This window comes from Trachurus trachurus (assembly GCF_905171665.1).
Source record: "Trachurus trachurus genome assembly, chromosome: 3".
NCBI lineage: Eukaryota > Metazoa > Chordata > Actinopteri > Carangiformes > Carangidae > Trachurus > Trachurus trachurus.
In genome coordinates, this window is record NC_139893.1 from 18,956,128 (window position 1) to 18,977,343 (window position 21,216).

General features: G+C 41.5%; 1 protein-coding gene across 4 annotated transcripts; it reads right to left on the reverse strand.

Annotated features, from left to right (window-relative positions):
• Positions 1–79: 79 nt before the first annotated feature.
• On the reverse strand, positions 80–15,947 carry pkma (pyruvate kinase M1/2a). 4 transcript variants are annotated; one of them, XM_083969246.1, is made up of 11 exons: positions 15,742–15,947; positions 9,492–9,673; positions 9,127–9,218; positions 6,514–6,645; positions 6,198–6,384; positions 5,825–6,095; positions 5,521–5,671; positions 5,151–5,303; positions 3,351–3,517; positions 1,530–1,711; positions 80–1,343 (listed from the first exon to the last, which is right to left on the reverse strand). In XM_083969246.1, the coding sequence occupies exons 2-11, from the start codon at positions 9,643–9,645 to the stop codon at positions 1,237–1,239; spliced, it is 1,596 nt and encodes a 531-aa protein (XP_083825372.1). In that variant the 5' UTR covers positions 9,646–9,673; positions 15,742–15,947; the 3' UTR covers positions 80–1,236. The 4 variants fall into 4 exon arrangements, with proteins under 4 accessions (XP_083825372.1, XP_083825373.1, XP_083825371.1 ...); XM_083969247.1 differs by having other exon boundaries at positions 15,747–15,779; XM_083969245.1 differs by lacking the exons at positions 3,351–3,517; positions 15,742–15,947 and adding exons at positions 2,774–2,940; positions 13,197–13,513.
• Positions 15,948–21,216: the final 5,269 nt, after the last annotated feature.

Consider the following 21,216-nt stretch of genomic DNA (forward strand, 5'->3'; position numbering starts at 1 on the left):
ACTGTATCTTAATGTAAATTTACTGCAGTGCTCAATTTGTGATGAGTCATTTGTAAAATAAAACACTTGCAAGTTTAGATAGGTGCTCATCTCTTTTATTGATGGAAATCCAGTCTTGTAGGACAGCTCAGTACACCAGCTAAACACTATAATACCCCTTTACATTTAGTTAGTTCTGACACTCTAGCATTACAATCAAAAAGTACATCAGACACATGAAGACAGCTACAGTGGGTCACTGGAGTAAGGGGAGATAGATTAGCGAAGGGGTTCTACCTATCACCCACTGGGACTGACAAGGACATGGCATTATCCCTATATCAGTGAAAAAAAAACTAAAAGTGCTCATTCATATCAGTCAACTTTAGTGAACCACATGATTCATAAGTGCGAACTTAGATATGACATAAATTCAAAGAAATGTAAAGGCTTTATGACACATCTAATAATACAAATACAGTAACTAGCTCAAACATCTCTGGATAGGACATCCAAAACTAACATTTCTCTATATTCAGAGAAAATATATGTAGTATTGGATGTCCCACAACAAAACTTTACCATTCACAAAAGTCAAGTATAGTAGAGAATGTAACATTGTCTGGAGTAGATTAGGAGTGCAACACTTACAGATACACTTAAATACAGTGAAAGCCGGCATTTAAGAGAGGACACTTCGTACAGACAGCACTACTCGGGTTTGTTTCGGTGGAGTGGTGAAGCCAAGGCTGTGCTGTAGGGGGAGCCCTTTGATTTAGGACACCACAAGTTTGTTCTTTTAATCGGCGAAGGAGTGCGGTTAGACTATTACAGTAGTCAAGGTGCTCTGCTGAGATCAGTCTGCCCCATCACCGACCCCACCTAAACAAGAACCAGTATGCGCATGCACACAAAACCAGGATGCATTCACTCTTACACTCACTTATAACAATACAAATGTTTGAGTGAATAAATACAGCAGTTTCTGGTTTAGGGTGTAATCATCTGAGGCCCTGAAGACTGGTTTTATAGAGAGAATCGACAAATGGAATGGAGACATAAAGTGGAATTGTACAGAAGGCTATACTCTATTTTTTTTTTCCATCACAGCCTGAACCATAAATTGTTCAGGGGTGGAATCTGTGATCCTGGACGTTGGATGTGAAGGGCTGTCAGCTGGAGTGGAGTGTGGGGTGGAGAGCTATGAAAGATAGATGAAGGGTGAGGGAGAAAGCGGAGCAACCCTGTTCAGGCTGCTCAGGCCACCAGAACCACACGCATAGTGTTAGTGTAACCAGAGCCTGGACGCCAGCCGGTCAAGACGATGACCACATCTCCCTCTTTGAAGAAGCCACGGGCTTTGCCTAGAAAATTAAAACATTATAACATTTAGCCAAAGTTATTTAATGTATTAGGGGCTGTTCAGCACAACAATGACATTAATTCTGTTCTTACACTGGAATTCTAACAAGTAGTCATATCAAAGTGCAGGGGAACATATTGACGTGCATTTTTGCAATGACAATGAAAGTTAGCACATCAAGTCTTACCCATATCCATGGCAAAGTTGACACGCATGTCGACGTCCTCTGCCCACACGTCGTTGGCAGGCTTGGTGTAGAGGACAGGGAAGATGCCACGGTACAGGTGAGCTTGACGGGCAGTCTGGGTGTTACGGGTCACAGCGAGGATGGGGGCACGGGGCCTGTACCTGGAGATCAGGTGGGCGGACCTGCACATACGCACAAATATAGACAAAATGTGAATGAAGTGCTTGAGTTTTAATATTTATATCCTTAAAGCTAATTGCAAGAACCATACACCTAATCATTATCATAATTACAGAGTGGCATGGCGGCAGACACTGCTAAAACACTAAGCCATGCCTAAACCATGCTGGTGTGGACAGAATAGAGTTTTAGTCACCATGTCAGCATGCTGAATTATTTTTACAGATATTAATTCACAGGGAGAATATGAAAATGAATGAACATTTCTATTAAAACTTGGGAGTAATAACGTGTTTTAGCATCCTTAGCATATAAGCAGTTTGGTCTCATACATGTAAATTTACGCAATGTGATTAAAAAACTTCCCAGCCCATAAATAAAGATATTGAGTTGTCCTGCCCTATTAGGGGCAACAAAATCAAAATGTGATATAACACCAGACGTCAGTGACCCAGTCCAAATGTTCACTCTCCAGTTGCAAACTCTGTAAGCTCAGAACTTCCCCACTGTTAAATCAACTGTTGTGAAGTTTAAAGTGCTTCACTTACTTTAGAGGAACTACCCACAATTTATGACACTGATGTTGAAATCGCAGCTCTCTCACAATGTCAGTTGAAAAATTCTGTGTGCAGGTTTCTTTCTGCTTAATTTGGCAGCTAGTCACCAATGGTTTCCAATAATCTTCTGATAGCATTTGATATATATGTACCAGTCACTTTCATTAAATGCCTTTGGCAGGACAAAGATGAGAATTGTACTAAAATGATAAATGTTGTCCCACTTCTCTTGAAACATTGAGGAGGGTGCAGTCACACCAGCTGCTGTCAAGTTTGTATAAGGTTGAAATTGGGACTGGGCTACTGACAACCCCCCACTCTCAATCTTGATCTCTGCTGCTGTCTCCACCCACCCCACGTAACAGCACATACACACACATACACACAAAACTGAAGGAGAAGGGATTTGTTAGAGCACATTAGGTGCTTGAGGGAGACTCAGGACAGTTTGGCAACACCTTACCTTCAGGATCAGGTTCATTTCACCTCTATCCTTCTCTTTCTTACCTCCCGGTCTTAGTGAGAACAATGATGGCACTAGCGCAGCATTTGAAGGAAGACTCGACAGCTCCGACAGCCACAGCCTCTGACGGGTCTCTGGTCAGTTGAGAGTGTCTCCTCAGCTCCTCGAACAGCTGCCTGTGGAAGGTGGCCGCCTCGGCCTCCCGTGCTATCTGAGCGCCGAAGGACGGCGAGGGAAGGGCGGGGGGGTTACTCTCAGTCACGCACGCCATCAATACAGCACACCGAGTCATTCACACCACTGGGAGTGACTGGCAAATGCTGAGCTAGACTCCTGATTTAGTTGTTGGGGACATGATGGCCTAATGGTCCCTTTGAGTGGCCAATAGAGCGTCAGTGAAAGGTTAGCCAACACATGAATATCTACCATGTAACACCAGCATTTTGCTCTTTAATTATGTTCACATAGGTTAAAACCAACCAGCTGTCTGCCCAACATGTTTGCCAGGCTCTCCCAGTTACTTCCTCATTCAGTCCCTGTCTGGCCCTACTCTCCCTCTCTGAGTCTTTTAACAGTGGTTCGTGTCGTCTGCGACCTGCCAGGGCCAGATAACCTGCCTACCTTCCGGAGCCTGTGAGCACAATCATTGCAGAGGCTAAGCTCTTAAAGGAAGCCTCAACGGCGCCGATTGCAATAGCTTCAGCAGGGTCTTTGCAGTGTGGTGTGGAACGGCGCAGGTCCTCAAACACCTGCCGGTGGAACATGGCTGCCTCGGCTTCACGAGCGATCTGGCACAAGTGAGCATCGAGCAAAGGCATTCCCACACCAGGCAAACAGGTGTAAAATGAGAAAGTGGATGAAGGAAAAAGGATAGGAACATGGAAAACAGAGAGAGACAATGTCAGAGACACAAGAAGAACATAAGATAAAGGGACAGAGGAAAAGGAAAGGATAGACATTGAAGAGTAATGGTGCACACACAGTTAGTGGGGGGGGGGGGGGGGGGGGGGGACAGGGAGACATCAACATTAAAACATATCCAGAGTCCAGACTTTACCACAACCATTAAGAAAATATTAGACGTATAATATTACAATGCAAACAGGGGCCAAAGCAACTGCACTGTTAAAATGACCTATTGAAATAAACTACTCATCATAACCATAAGATGAAAAAAAAAAAAAAAGATATAAAGATAATCAAAGCTAAAATAGAACCCCATATTAATTACTTCACTAGTATTAACAAGCCAACTTGTGTTAACTGGGAGTTCAAAAATATGCTGGGAGTTGAGATGTGACACACTGTACACAGAGGTGAAGCGAATGTTATAACAGTGAGGAGGACACAAAACGTGTAAGACTTAGAAAGATGAGAAAAAGACAAAACATGACAGAAAATGGCTTAGAAACAGAGCAAGTCATTGTTTTGGATATTTTATATAGCCCTGTAAATGTCTGGTTTTAGGTCAATAGAAGCTGTGCTTTACTATGGATTGTGAAGCTCTCCATGCAACTTCAGTATAGGGCCAGTGAGCCCAGAGGCAGCAGCTGTAGGACTGCTGAGTCACTCCTGGGTCTGCATAGCAGTGCAAACAACAGAGCATAGCCAAGGACAGTGGAGGTTAGCCAAGAAAGGCCTAAACAACAAAAGGTATGCAAGACAGCATTAGCTGCACTATCCATCCATAATAATTGAATTTGATGCAGGAATTCATGAAGAATGGTTAACACTTGTATAACGTGCTTTATTTGTGTCTTTCCCTGTTTGAAAAATACAAAGCAAAACTTCAAAGTGAAGTCATTCTCTATGAGCACTGTTAAATCCTTGTTGAGGTATATCAGTTTGGGGGAGACGAGAGCAGATCAAGGAAAGGAACAGAAGAGCAGCCACGGTGAATGTGTTAGATAAGGAGGTGCAGGTGACAGGTATTTTGGACTCAAATGCCCCCACTTGTCATAAAGGTAACTACTTGTATTGAAAAACACTGGTTCAGTTATCCACATTGAATGTAAATGACTTTGGGGAAGCACAGATAAGGTTGCACTATTAATGTGTTTATTTTTAAATGATCACACTTAATGGTGATTAATTGATGATTAATTATTTAATAGATATCCTAAATGCAAGTGAAACTGGAAATAGGTGGATGGATAAATGAATAAATGATAAGCACTTCCAGTTGGCCTAACACTGCCACTGACAGTAAATTTAGCAGCTGTTGGGCCAAGTGGAAAGAAGAAGCTGTGCCATTGAGCAACTGAATGATAAGTAAAAGATGTGTTCAGAGGAACACAAAAATCAGGAAATGAGAAAGTGCCACCTCCCAGAAGATTTTTTCAATCAAGAGGTCTTTACAGCTATACAACTATGTGCTTTTCCCCATTGTTTACCACCATTTTATTTAATGCATTAACTCACCATGTGCTGTGTGCGCACTGCCTCCAGAGGGTAGTCTCCTTTGGCGGTCTCACCGCTCAGCATGATGCAGTCGGCTCCATCCAACACAGCGTTGGCTACGTCGCTGCCCTCAGCACGGGTTGGCCTGGGCTTCTTGATCATGCTCTCCAACATCTGAATGGTGATAATGTGAGGGGTTCAGAAGATGATGAATACATATCAAACTCTGAGTGGTGCAAACAAAATTAATGTTTATAGTATTTTTTACAAAAATGACACTGAGATAGCCTGTTCTTTTGTTGTTTTTTTTGGTAAAACTTTACCAACTGGGGAAAGTACAGCCTACAAAATACAGCAATAGTATTTCCAGTACATCCTGTTGTTTTCTGACCTGAGTGGCGCATGTGATTGGCTTGCCAGCTCTGTTGCAGCGACCAATCATCATCTTTTGGGCAAGGAAGACCTTTTCTGTGGGGATCTCAATACCCAAGTCACCACGGGCGACCATGATGCCGTCACTGGCCTCCATGATCTCGTCAAATCTGCGGACCAGACAGAATTTTAAGACCACATGGAACTTTTGCCTTCATAACCACAAGAAGTAACATACATAGACTATTTTTGTCTTGATTTGGTGGGCAGCACAAACAACACAGCACAAATATAACATGATCCATGTACACATATACACATACCTGCGCACACCCTCATGGTTCTCCAGCTTACTGATGATCTTGATGTCTTTGCCTTTCTCTCCCAGCACTGCTCTGACAGCGTGCACATCAGCTGCTTTGCGGATGAAGGAAGCGAAGACCATGTCGACTCCATGCTCCACACCAAAGGTCAGATCTTTGACGTCCTTGTCTGAAACAGCAGGCAGGTCGACCGCAGCACCAGGGAGGTTCACTCCCTTCTTACTGCCCAGGGTGCCACCGTTCTCAATCTCACACATGAGGAAATCAGAGCCTAGAAAAAAAAATTATAATATAGAGGAGGTTAAAAGACGGCAGTGCTTTGTAAACCTACTGGATCACAAGAGATTTACTGTATGTGTTTGCCTCCACTCACCAATCTCCTTAACCTGCAGGGAGATGAGGCCGTCATCGATGTAGATGTTGCTGCCAATTTCCACCACTTTGGTAATGTTCTTATAGTCAAGCCAGAGGACCTCATCACTGCAGTTTTCCTGGTGGGCATCGTCCAAAGTGATCTTGATCATGTTGCCCTTCTGCAGCTCCACCTCAGCTGTGCCACTCTGTCACATTATTGATAGAAATTGTTTTATTTTCATGCAAAATGTTCTATTATCAACAACAGCTACTGCATTCGTTATAAAGAGTACTGTATTTGTGTAAAGAGTGAGAACAAGTGATGCTAAACTCACTCCCTTGATGAGGCCGGTCCTGATCTCTGGGCCCTTGGTGTCCAGGGCAATGCCGATGGGCCTGTACTGGATGCTGCCAGGCTCGAAGCTCTCACATGCTTCACGAATATTCTTGATGGTCTCTGAATGGTACTGCAGAAATGATAAACAGTGTGGCATATTTAAAATATATTCAGAGTAAAAAGACAGTAATATTGACACATTTGTGACCTCCAAACTCCTTTATTCAATCCTTTCCCCCTGGCACACAAATCGGAAGAAGAGGAAATCATAGTTTGGCACTGACACATTTTCAAGTGTTACTAAGTTTTGTTTGTCTTTTGATGCCCTTTCTAACCTTTATGCCAAAAGTGCGTCTGACAACTCACATGGTCATCATAATGTCAGCATCACTAGGGGTCACATTCTTGCACCCTCCACCCGGATGATAAAAGGTCATTGTCACCAAGCAGAATAACTGAGAGCCTTTAAATTGAAATATCTTGCAAATTAAGAGTAATTCAATTCTGCCATTAAGTTAGACGTAATACATTGCATAGCATACAGTATTACAGAGAGAAGCAATATACTAATCATCAGAGGTAGGAGTCCTTGTAGCTGTGTGTGTCCTTGAACTCATGTCACACATTGTTATGATGAAACCTGAAACGCCACCTGCAAGGACTGTAATGTCTACTGCCTGCAGTGTTTATTATGAGGTTGTCAGTTGAGGAAGTTGAGGAAGTTCAGTTCAGGAAGAAATTCCACTGTGGATTTGGTGGTGAATGAAAGACACAATGAAAACTGAACAATTTAAATCTTGTCCCAGTTATGAAAGATGGAAGTTTAAAGAGACTTGCATACAATCATTACTCATTGTCTGATACTGTTTACACCATAAACAGAGTCTGACAAATTCCATTGAAAATAATTAGCGAAACAATGAAAGCGGGTGCACATTTGACCTGGGAATACTGTGGGAACTTCTGAAGAACTTCAAAGAAATGCAGTACTGCTATACTAGTGATGCAGTCAGTCATCTTTCCCCCATTAGTGCAAGCTAATGAACACACAGTAGGATGTTTGTGGCTTTGAAGACAGATGTCTGCTGCACATGGCTCATGCTGCCCACCTGGGCAAACAGAGCTTTCAGTAATAACTTAAGTGGCAGGTAATCACGTTGGCTGCCTTTCACATTGGCAACACACTGAGAAACACTATACTCACAGCACAATGACAAGAAGAAAACCTGGATGGTCACAACGTCACAACGTCACATAGACCACCACTAAGGCTACATGGACTCTAATACAATATTTTAGAAATGTTGGTTCAAAAAGTTAAAATATAAGTCCAGCCAAAAATAAATATATGGTTGGGGTCTTGGCTGCCCCCAGTGTGATGCAGAAGTTTTAAAATGGAGGTAAAGCAGAAAGTTAAGTCTTTATGACCAATGCTATATTTAGGGCGAGTGACAATTTACTGTACATATGTGTACAGATCTGAGTCCATAGGTTTATAATGTTCAATTAAACCAAAGCGAAAGTGAATCCATTTTATGGATTCAGTTATCTTCTCTATCAGTATTATTACTGTTGGTTTATGAGATGGGTCTTACTGGATTTGCAAAATAATCTACTTCCCGTTCGTCACTTTGGCTGGAAGTTGTCTGACCTTGGTGAGGGTTTGTGTAAACACAGACACACACCTTCAGAATCTAGGCGTGCTGCCTGCTGAGGAGATAAAGGCAGGGCAGGAAGCTACAGATGACGTATTTATAGTACCCGAAGGCACATAGGCCTGGTTTCTTTTGCTGTTTCTTTGAATCTATACAGACCTTTTATCTTGTTAAAACATGTACACCCACACAAACCATAATCAAACAGAATTATTTTTCTGCTAAGTTTGTGATGGAATCAGTTTTTATATACACAAACTGTCCATATATGCTTCTGCTGTGATTTTTAATTTTGTCTCATTTCCAAATTATGAAACAATACAGAGATACTGTTAACAATTAAAACTGGTTTGACTGGTGTGACTTGGATACATGATAGCTTCCACCCTGCAGAAGCCTTGGAACAAGGTCAGGTTATGGGTTCATCTAACCTGAGTTGACATGCCTACTGGAATACTGTGTACAAACTGCTGACAATCAGCCAGTGAGTCTCTGTTTTTGATCCACCTGGGAACTTTCAGGTGAGGTTTGCAGCTAGTATAACTAAGAGATCATATGACATTGAGGGGCACAGACTCAGTAAGGCTCCATCACATTTGATGGTTATTTGGCCCAAATTCTCAATATTAAATAAGTTAACAATTACTATTTTTTCTTTCACGCTGGCTGGCCAAGTCTTTCCTAAAGTGCCAAGCTGATTGCAGCTCATAATGAGTTACGTGCTTGCCTTGAGCTATGTGAGAAGGGTTACAAAACCTGTGTGGTAATAAATAAAGTAAATATTAAGAGACGGTAAAGATTTCCACAAACCAGCAACGGTATTCTGTGATAAAGCACAGAACTATGTTTGATGGATATTATCAGGGCAGGTTAAACGTGACTTTTAACAGACTTGCTGATGCTGACTGTACCTGCCAAACTCATTTACACTGAGGAAGAGATGGTGAAAGACCCACCTCATGTGAGCCATGTGAGAAGTTCAAGCGAGCAATGTTCATTCCAGACTTGATCATCTCCTTCAGCATATCCACAGAGCGAGAGGCTGGTCCTGTAGGCAGTCAAGGGAAGGGAAGGATTTACATTTTGATACCATTTAATTTTTACTGAAAATTAAGCTACATTCATCATTCATACCTCAATTGCAATAACATCTAAACAAAACATATGCCTGAACAATTAAGCAGGCAAGTAACCTTTTGCAGTATAAATAAACTCTCCTCTGTAATTCCTTCAGTTTAAAACATTTTCTATCGTTTTGTGAAAGTTATGTTTCATTGTGGTTTCTCGTCTTTAAGCATGCAGACCAACAATGTAGACCAACCAATGGTGCAGATGATGCCAGTGTTGCGTGCAGTGGTGGGCACAGAGTCGATGTCCAGCAGGCACATGTGTTCCAAGAAGGTGTCGGCCATGGCAGCGTTGAGCTGCTGCGTCTGGATGAAGGCAGAGCCCATGTCTGATTTTTGCTGAGGCATTGCAATCACTGGTGTAGCTTGAGAAGTCCTACAAGAAAATGAAGGTATTTTAGTGGACAGAGTGAAGGTAATCAACAGATTTCTTCCATTAAATACTGTTAGATCCCCAAATCAGCCGCTTTTAAAGTTTATAAACTGAAACTGCCTTTTCAAATAGAGAAGGACCTTTGGACAGCAGACAGTTAGATACATCAGGTGGCATGAAGAGTCAAAACTTAATTGCCTTTGGCCAGCAGGAGGATTAAAGTTCGCACTGTGGCTGCATTGATGTGACTCAGGGTTATATAGGGTATCTGCCCTGCTGTGTTTCCTTAGCAACATAGTACTACTGTATACCTATCCTGACCTTGTGGTAGTGAAGTGAATCTCTATGTGGGAATCAATTAATGAATTATATTGCTTTCCAACATCTAAGTGCAGTCAAGCTGGGAGTTTAAACTTATCCAAGCCACAAAGGCTTATGAAATAACCACTGCAAGTCTATGTAAATAGTAGGTCATTGTGAGGGACTGCTTTTGTTGAGTTATATGACTATTTGTCTTGTAGGTAGGCTTACACAACCAGTAGTTTATACAGATAACACATGTATACTTGTGACAATTGTGAAAACCACACCAGCCCTTCCAGGCAGGTGTCAGACATTCACACAGTAGTTTGATACATAACGGAGCAGGCAAAAGCTAATTCCTCAGAGTGGTGCACTTCATTGAGCTGCTACACTGTGTTGTACATCCTGTCCCCACACCCACCTCTCCCTGAGTCATCCACGGCAACAACACTTCGGGGCTGGAATTGCCAAGTGAAAAAATACAGCGCACTGAACATGACAGCAATCTGTGCACCAATAACTGACTGAATAGTGTGATGAGTGCACAGCATTGATGAATGTGTGCTTTGCCCATGGAATTTCCTTTTCCCCATTTTGTACAAACAAAAACATGTCATCCAGACATGTTTCAGCAAACTGCCAACATTGTGTATTTGAGCAAGGTGTAGCACTGCCTCTCTACGAAGAGGGGGATTACTGATTCTACTACGGCTCTGGTTGCTTTGTTTCATAACCAAACCACAGACTTAGGAGGAGGAGATGCATGACTGAACAATCAGTCTGGCGATATGGCAGTCGTAGTAGAAATGTGCGTGATTCAAACAGAAAATTGGGGACAAAAACATGCCAAATTTAAAATTCATACAGAAACTGTGACCAAGAACAAGAAAGTGAGCAGCTACATATTTCCATTGTAATAAGCAGATCGTGCACCTGTACCGATGTAGAGGTTGATGTGTGCACATTACCAGCATTTCCCATTAAGAATAGTAAGCAAAGTAATGTCAAGGACTCCTTCCAAAACAACCAAAGGAAGTGTTTTCCAATAATGAATACATTATCAAAATTACTAAGGGAAGTATAAACAATGTCAAAGTGATTAAAAGAAGATAATACCCCTAAAAATCTTACTCAATTACCTTAAGAATATTACAGTTCTCTGTCAAGTGCAAACTAAGGGCATCTAAAGCATCCAGTGGAGAGATTAGTTTCCCTCTGTTTCAATTATTCATTGAAGTGGACTTCAACAAAAATACTCTCACTGGTTGCTTCATAACAGGAGCAACAGGTTGACAAATAATTGTCTCTTCGAGGCCACAAGTTAATCATCTTATCCTTTTTCTGATACCTGGTGGTTTCAATTTAAACATGGAATAATATACACAGCAGGACCTAGCTGAGGTGTCTGCCATGTAAAGTGATGGACATGTTATGTAAGTTACCATAAATAATCTTTTTTTTTTAAGTTGAAAGATTGGTTCTGCATTTCCATCTTAATAGACCATGTAGTCCTGGTTGGTCAGAGGAAAATGTGTTGCATTCAATACCAATACTCATGATCTTATGTCCTCTTACTCACATCCTACCTACAAACGCATAGTGGTGGGGGATTCCAGGCAGTGCCACGACACCAAAAGGAGCCACTGAGTAATGATGTAACATCTGACTCAATGGGGCAGACCAGTGCCAGACCAGAGCTGTACGTGAGCACCATCACATCCCCACTAGAGCAACACAACCATGACAAGACTAGGGGGCAGACACACGAGTGGGCTGAACCATTGAGAAAGACTGCAGAGGGGAGAAAAGAATCTGACATACTGACAGTGACTTGAGCATGCTGTGTGTGTCTTTTTTTAATGATTTCTTGTTTTTTTCATTTAAGGACATTTTAAAGAAAAATAACTGAATTTAAATTGTGTATGCTACATTTATTTGCAATATATAAATACCAGTAGCTAAAAACAAAAAGTGGATCATTCCAAGATCTAGCACACTGCTGATGTAAAAAAAAAAAAACACCCAATGATGGCAATAGTTAAATAATGATTCAAAGTGTTTTTCAGTTGCTGGATGAAGCCTCTCAAATGTGAGTAAAATAATGCTGTTACCCTGTAGTTGCATATCATAAAAAACCAACCACTTGTAGCGCTAGTAATAAAGGGTATTTGACTAAACAATTTATCTAAATAGACTATCTTCACCTATTGAATTCAGAATTTTAGTAAAATATCTGTTCTAGCCTGCTACTCAAGCAAGACACAGATATCACCAACATCAAGGTTTAATGTAATTCTAAGACAATGCAATACTGACGGTTGCAATTGCAAAACTCAAAGGGGATGCACACTTGGCTCTGAGGGAAAGGCCAAGATTACATTTCAGGCAGCTCTCCACAAGCAACTAGGCAAACAATAGTTGCATATTAGTAGGTCACGTTTGTCTATAACAAAGCTGGCTTCGGATTCCAGTGCTACAAAATGCTGACATGTAAATATGTATGTATGTATGTATGTAACTTCTGATGTGCCTGGTAAATACCTCTTTTCCACTTAAATCATAGCTTCCATGTGTTTCCAGTCGAGCTTAGCAAACAAGTTATAACCTGTAATGTTTTCAGTTTAATGCCATTCTTCTGCAATCCTGAGATACTTCTTATATCTTTGGGTGAGGCAAGGTAAAGTCACAGGCAACATCACAGGAAGAAAGAGATATCTCCAAGGCGGAGACCTTTTCTGAGTGCATTCATATCTTCACCATTCTGATCCGGTCTACCTGCTCCTGACTGTATGGGTACGACTGTCCGCCATGATGGCCCACTGACAGACATATAGCGTGCCTAACCCCTGGTCAGCCACCACAGGCCAACAGCAGCCACTGTAACCGTGACACAGATGCAGCTTTAGCTTTAGAGCTGGCTGCTAATAATCCCCTCCAATCCCTTCACAACACATCTACCTGTAACATACTCTCTTATGGTAACATATTCTCATTCTGTACCATCTCCTCTTTCTAGGACAACTGCCTTCTTTTTTATCTAGGAATGATATCTGGGCAATCATTAGCACACACAGTAGCATTGGTGTCAGGGTGACATGACATTTACTATCATCCCTTATAGATATGACGTAACAGTGGGCACATGCAGCATGGCTCACAGCCTGTGGTTTCAATCAGACACACTCACACAATCAAAGCACCAGTTACAGGTTGCACTACATACCACCAGTAGAGTTTCCTGTTCCTTCTGGGGACAACCCTGCACGTTACTACCAATGATCTCCACAGAAGTCCCAGCCTGTTGAAACTTGAAATGCCACTGAGAAAACTTCTTCCTGAAACAGCAGTCCAAGCAGAACTGACTGCTGCACTGCGCATGCATACGTACGACACGTTTAGGAGCTCAAGAGTAAATCCTTTCAATGAGGATAAAGGACACGGAGAGTGCCTGCTGTGACCGGGCAATCGCCATGACCTGATCCAACGGACATACATTGAGACTTCAACGACGACACACCGGAGAAGTGTCACACCGATATTACCACCACCACCACTGTAGGTCATGCAGCTCCCCGAGCCTAAAAACAGAGTCTTGACTAATAATAACACACAGCATGCAGAGTCTGTTTGTAGAAATTCAATACTCAGAGAGTCGGAATCTACAATGGTGCTTACACTATGTGGGCCTGTAAACTAGGCCTGCAAACTACAACACAAACCTACCGCATGAGATCAATGATACAGGCCTATTTAGTGTATTATGAATACACATAAAAATAATTTTATCCAATCACCTGATATCAAACATGGATGCATGAGTGCATGGATCTCTGTAAATGCAGTGTAAAGTCTAGGGCAAAGGAATACCCATAATTAGTAGTTTTTCAAACCCGTGACTCGACAAAGTATTAGTCATTTATTATGCAGTTACAGTATACACTGGTGACAGGCTGCATGGGAGTGGTGCCAGCTGGAAAGGGCCTCTTGCACTGCAATGACCACTGGCTCTGCTGCATTTGAACTATCATACTGTACTTCAACAGCAGGTCAAGGACACTTAAAGCCACAATGGGAAATTACAGTACAGCACACATTTGCCATCAATTAACCAGCAGAGTAACAGTGACAGAAAAAAATCACAATTTCAGTTCAAACTTGTGTCTATGTCACCAGCAGTTCATTTGAGTGGGTAAAAGAGCTCTAGGAGAGTTGGAACTTTCAGATAAACTTTACCGACGCAGGTTTTAAATGGAATTTGTTAAGTAAATGAGATTCTCCTGCGACATGGGGAATCATTTATTACAACACTGAGACTTTCGATCATTGAAAAAGATCCCTCTTAGCCAACAGACTAAATTTAATTAGCAGGCAGACACTGTCCACTTCCCTTTTTGAGCTCATGGCTTGAACATAATTCCTTGTCATTTGACCCGGCTGGCCTGCTGGGATTAGGACTCTATTTTGACAACAGGGCCTTTGGCGTGAGACGGACATAGCACTGACAATGTCTCCATAAATCTGTGAATCACAAAACAATTATTTCTTACATCATACTAAAACAGGCAATGCTACAGGCCCCAGGATATATGAGATTATCACATTTCACATGCACCTTCAGACAAGGCCTTGCTAGGTCACCTCATCATCATCTTTCGGCTGTTTTAAGAACAGTCAAACAAACATGGCATTGTACTCAAAATACATAGGGCGGAACATAGAGATAAAAAATCAATAAAACTTGCAAACCAAGAAAAGCAGAGTGAGCCCTGCCTTGCTTCTTGCTATCTAGTATCAACAAGGTCTGTTACAGCAGCCGACCACTGCAGCAAGCCACTGCAGTGACGCTGCTGAGGGAATACACGCACACACACACACATCAAATTATATGACATTTTACTGCACAAATACCGAGATTCAGGTTGTAAAGATGTAAAGATGGATAGAAGGGTGATCGTGATGAATTTAACCTATGACGATGCCAGTGCCAATGCGAATGGCAGGAAGCCTATACGACAAGGCTCTTATTTAATGCGGTCCAGTTTTTTTTTAACTCGGGTGAATTCGTTTCACGAGGATTATGACATCATGACAACACAATTTGCTATTAAACATTGTATGCATGTCATTTTATACTACACAGTTGAAATGTATCTGAGGCGATGCGCTAAAGATCACGTTCTCATCCTGCGTCACATTTTCCTGATCTACAGGCATCACGGAGCCTGGCCAATGGGAGGACGAAGAGGACATAGCAGCCACACCCACAACAGGAGGCAACAGGAAGCGATTCTTCTTCAACGTCCAGTACTACACACATCACAATTTAGTTGCATCATTTTAAATGTAAAAACTGTATCTTCTAGCACGACATCAACTTTAACGTGATATACGTTAGTAAAACAGAGAGCTGAACGGACACATCCCCACAGTTCATTCACCCATTACCTGCAATTTAAACTTATAACGTTGTTTAACACAGAAAGCGGAACAGGGCTCATCTTAGCAAAGTGTATGCGTAGTAATGGCTTTTTAACAACATGATTTCGATAAAACAGTTGAGTAGTAAAGAGTGGATACAAGCCACCAGTGAACGGACTCAATATATCCCCGGACTTACCAGCGTGCAGGATGTACCGGTAGCTACTTTTTATAAAAGGCAAAAATGGTTAAGGCAGTAATAATGACAACGCAAGAGTCATACAAGTTATCAGAGCACTTCAGAGAATCGATAAAACGCCGGAGCAGCAGCCTCTGTTGCAGATACCCACCTTACCTCGCTGTTCAACGTGGGACGATAGAAGTGCTGGTACACTGTCACAACCTCAAGGTGATCTCCCTTCCCTAGTCCCTCACGCTGCGGAACTACTTTCTAGGGATGCTGAGACATATCCATCCGAGAAAACATAGAGAAATAAAAAGGAAGCATCCACTTCAAGATATTTACATCAACCATTTCCATCACTAACTATGTAAACATTGGTTTTATTTATTGTATGAAACATATAGAAAGCCAGGAAATGGTAAAAACTGAAAACGAAGCGGAAGGATACGTAGAGAGAACGTGTGAGTGATTGGGTAAAGTTAGGGAGCCAATCAGAGGGCGTAAATACATCAGTAGAGCATGGGTTTCGACATGTGACTGCTGATGATAGCACGCTGAGGTTTCCTGCTAAAACCAGAGACGTTCTAGTTTGGTTATCATGGCGTTCAATTCCTTGTGCATATTCATGAGCCTACGTGACAGATTGGAATCAGTAATGTGGCGTGTTACCTCTGTATTTTCGGCCCCATTATCGTGTGGATGTGCGAAATATCAAAATGTTCACACCGGAAACATGGAAAAGTTAAGGTAATTTGTCCATCGGGCGGGCAGAAATAGCCTACGGTTCGGGTCTCATAGCTGGTACCAAATACCAGGCAGTTACTTTGAATTGCATCAAATGCATGGGCAGCTCACCACGGGGCAGTGGATGCTTGAGTGATGAATCAAGAGGGCCACCTCCATATTCTGGTACCTTGCTACTGCACAGTGTCTGAGGCAATACCTCCATCTAGTGACGAAAAATGATATAACGGTTTTTTGTTTTTCAGTATTGGAAAAACATATTTAAAAAAAAAATCTAAATATGAGAAAGTTCTTCACAAATGATTTTCTATATTTAATTGATTTAATATTCTTTTTAAACTTAATATTTAAAAATTACAAATTTAAAGTCCACAGCCAATATTTGTAAGGGTAATTCCAGTGTCCACACAAAAGAGAAATACATTTTGTTTGAGGTTCTCTATACCACTGCATTGTTTCAGATAGGCTAATGTCATGTGTAATGGCATCACTGTCCTAAATAACGTTATTAATGGCAGATAATAACACAACATATGTAATATTTGTTTTCTCCAGAGCAGACGACAGCTCTGTTACGAATGTTCCCCAGGATGATTCCTTGTGTTGTTGTGATAATCAGCTCTGTGAAAGAGATAGCTGAACCACAGTGACATTCATATTTAAGCATGTACAATTTGCAGAAGGGGTTTAACAAATCAATCTGGCCAAGACACTCCTTGGACTAGGAATATTGTTTTTCACTGATTTTCCCTGTACTCCCTATTGCCAACAGTAAACTGACACACTTCTATGTCCCCTTTCCCCAGATTCCCATTTTGCACTCACCTGTCTACAGCTGTGGTGGTGTTAGCACTGCTGCTTCCACTGCCCATGTTGTTACCTCACTGGTTGCTGGCACCCTCTGTCTGGATCCACTCCACTCCAGTGCCTGAAGCCAATGGCCACACCTGTCCAGGTGAGGGACAGATCTTCCGTCCAGTCACCCTGTCCACAACAGGCCAAGCCCCCGGCTGTCAGTCAGCATTAACGGCTGCTAACCCCTGGGCCACGAGGTACAGTAAGACACTGTGGGAATATCCTCTGATAAATCTCAGAGATGAGGAGATATAGGACGTCCTAATGGGTGGGTAAGGGTGGGGTGAACTCATTCCTAAATTAGATTTATACAGTGAGAATTATTTTGAATTTGCTACAATAAGTTAGTTAGGCCTACACAATCAGCTTGGTTGACAGCCATAACTTAATGTTTAAAAGAGAGCTAACAGTCAAGAATTCCCTCCACAAATAAGATATTGTAGTTTTAAAATTCCTTCACTCTATGAAATTCTCACTGCATTTTACGATCCTCCAATAAGATAGGTTCAGGGAGTTTCACCTACGGTGCAGTTTTAGTAGCCTAATGAGTAAGGGGAATTGAAAATGACCTACTGTAAGTGATCTTAAGGATTTCTGCGTCAGTCTACGTAGGTTCATCTAGAAATACATACAGTATATGCACAGTTATGGACATTTACACTTTAAGTGGATGTGGAACACCTATTCCAATACAAAAAAATAGCCCACTGTATGATATTGGTTGAAAAAGTAACTATGGCTTTTTTTTCTGGGCAAATTGAATCATAGGCAACTGGACTTGTATTTGTCTGGGAAGATGTTTCACCTCTTATCCAAGGGGCTTCATCAGTTCGTATGCAACAAGTCTCACTAGTCCGCACTAGCTAGACAAAAAGAACGATGACCTGGATGAATGAGAATGTCCATAGACATGTAACTATGGCATGATATCAGACTAAATCCCCCCTATTTATTTAGTGTCCTTTGTCCGGTTTCCAAACAAAAGTTGGACTAAATTTTCATCTGTTCCCCTGTAGATAGACAGTTGGCCTAACACCTGTTCATTAATCTGTCTATTCTTTAGGTCAGTTCTTAAATAGATACCTCGAGATAATGAGGCTAAAGACTGATTAGCTCAAATGCCTAAGGACTTTGTTTGACACTTGCACACAATGAATCAGTGTACCACAGATAAAAGTATTTTTCAATAGTAATTTTATATTAATTTTATACATATATAAATTTTAACTGAAATGTAGTTTAAATACTGATTGCATGCTCATCTGCATTTATACAGCATGAACTGCTGCTAAAAGTAAAGCACAGATGTAGCATATTTGTGGTTTTTATTTCTCTCTTTCTTTTTGAATGGATTTAGACAACAGCATAAAGATACAACTAGACACTGCCTTTAAAGCATGAGTGCACATTGACAGACATTGGCTTATGCAATCACACTCATACACACACACTCACACAAACACAAACACAGGCAGATGCAAGCTGGAGCCGAGCCATTTTTTCCTCCATTTTTTCCTCTTATTTCTCAGCAGCAGTGCAGTCAGCTGCAGGTCACATGACCAGCTTGACTGGGCTCAGTGAGCATGCTCAGACCCCTCAGTGTTGTCAGGCAAAATATAAGACAGCAGTAGGAGCAGAGATCTGCAATAGATAAACACACAGGCTCACACACATATACACACACCAGCTGGCTTGCTCGCAGACACACACTACAAGCGTCGAGAGGCAGTTGCTGTAGGATTGGGGGACTGTGGCTCCGCGTTCTCCCTAATATCTTATTTTAATGGGCTTATTGTCATCTATCATTTCAGCGGAAAACAGCCACCGAGCGAGAGAGGCAGGTGTGCCCTTTAAGAGGGGGAGCAGCTGAGGCAAGGACAGCATCCACGTCTCCATCCTCTGTGAAGGTAAGTGTGGAATCTGTGGATGGCTTGGGTGAGGGTGCAGAGAGTGGGGGGAGGGGGAAATCCGCCTGACTGCATCTGTGTTTGTGTTAAATAGTTATCAGAGGGAGGAATGAGGACAGTGATGGTGGTGGATGTAGGGGGAGTAAGAGGGGGGGTATCGGAGACGCCATTGGTATGTGAGACGACAGAGGCTGTGGGAATGGCGAGGAGTATGGGGTGGCAGGGTGTCGATGCTATAGCAGGTTTAAGGACATGGCAGGGAATATATAGGAAGAGAGAGAGGGGGCTGATGTGGAATGACCAGGGTGCCATGTTTAACTGGGTGTAGTTTATGCCTCGAATGGTGTTGTGTAAAAGGAAGGACATATATTCACAATAAGGCTGTGATCATGTTTATGTAGACGTGACACAAATGACCGACTCTAATCTACTCCAACCCAATGAGCTTGAGCTATTAAGTGAGTGCAGCAAACAAAGAGAAAATGTATATTGTGTTTCTTTCAATTATATGGATACATACTGTAGCTTAGATGTTTTCATGTGTGACGGTTTTGTTAGACACTCTATGGTGCCAGGCTATGTTGCCATCCAGTCTCTGTTTGCCCAATTCTTAGGATGTAGTCGTGATAAATACAGTACATTCTTTGTTAAGTTGGCTTCCTATGCACTAAAAATATAAATTGTAATTCTGATACCGCAGAAGGAAAGAAGTATTTCTTCATCTATAGCTCCAAGTCTTATAAAGACGACACAGTGCCTATTGTTTACATGTCAGATGCAAAACGTGATGGGCCACCATAAAATACATAGTGTGCTGTTGCTGCCTGTGTCGTGTCAGTCTTGGTATTTTGTTATAATTTATTTCAAAATACGTGCGTCATAAAATTCATTGCTTTTTTTTAGAGCTATTTTTTCTGCTCACTTGTAAATATTCCTTTATAAGGCAAGCAATTATTTTTTTTTTTTACTGAACATCCCCTAGCTTCAGTGTACTCTCCTTACCTGTGATATTAGATGGGTGTTGTAAAGATTTCCATGTAATTATTTTTCAGACAAATCAAGAGCAATTTAATAATAATGATTTATTAATATACTGGCATTAACAGTTATTTTTGCTATACTATGCCCAGCACTGATAAGTAAATATTAATAGATTAAGTTCCTGGAAAAGAAAAACAAAACAAAACAAAGAAATGGAGACGTCTTGGGTCTTGAACGTACAGCACATTTCTCCCACACGTTCTCTCCACAGTGATTAATGCCACTCTGAAAGGAGGCAGAGATGGCTGTTGCTAGGATACAGGATACATGGCAAGGTGAAGTACAGACGTTTTAAAGGAAAGAGGATGAGGGCACCGTTTACAAGGCATGGCATCACTGGTGATGTCCTCTTTGTTTCGTGTTTTCTACCATTATTGATTTTTAATTTCTGTCTTTCCAAGGTTGTGCAGTTCTATAGAGCGCAGGAAAGAGAGGCAGTCAGCCAAAGCTCATCGGGTTTTCTGTTCTTGTTCCTTCCACCTGGAAATAGGCTGAAATGGTTGGCAGTATTCACAGGCCTAAACCTGTCTGAGCGAGACCTATGAACAGCAGACGCAATGGTAAGACAGCCACCATTCTATTGGTGTAATCACTACATATAACTGAGCTGAGTCATCCTTAAGTGGTTTTGTTTAAGCTAAAGAATGGAATAGAGGCAAATTAGATAAAATGACAGACATGAATGAATTGATGTGGCTACTAACATAAGTGTAGACTTCCCACAGAAATTGAAATACTGAATAAGCTAAATCTAAATATTAAATAAGATAGGAACTGTAGGTTTATGCAACAAGACCCATGGGCTTTAGGCCTTGCAAGAAATGACAGGAGACATGGTTATTTTTATTTTAGAAAATCTATTTTTCATTAACTCATTCCTTTTAATTGTCAGCTGAGGACTCGTTTGAAGCTTGAACTCAGAGAATATCCTGTCTTTTGGAAATAAATCATGCCTTTTTGTCTCTCCCTTTGAGATGCTATATAAAGTAGTGTTTTGAAGCCCTTGAACGGGAGGCTAAATATGGAGATGTGAGAAAGGATGTGAGATGAAAGGATGATAGAAAGAGGTTACATTTTCTCTCCACTCCACTATA

What these genes read in the sequence shown, in the direction of transcription:
- pkma (XM_083969245.1), bottom strand. Translation starts at nt 13,468, where the DNA reads ATGTATGTCCGTTGGATCAGGTCATGGCGATTGCCCGGTCACAGCAGG. An exon ending in TCTCACATGGCTCACATGAG is followed by an intron (nt 6,646 to 9,126) that starts GTGGGTCTTTCA and finishes TCATTTCTGCAG; the next exon opens with TACCATTCAGAGACCATCAA. An exon ending in CAATCACATGCGCCACTCAG is followed by an intron (nt 5,304 to 5,520) that starts GTCAGAAAACAA and finishes ATCACCATTCAG; the next exon opens with ATGTTGGAGAGCATGATCAA.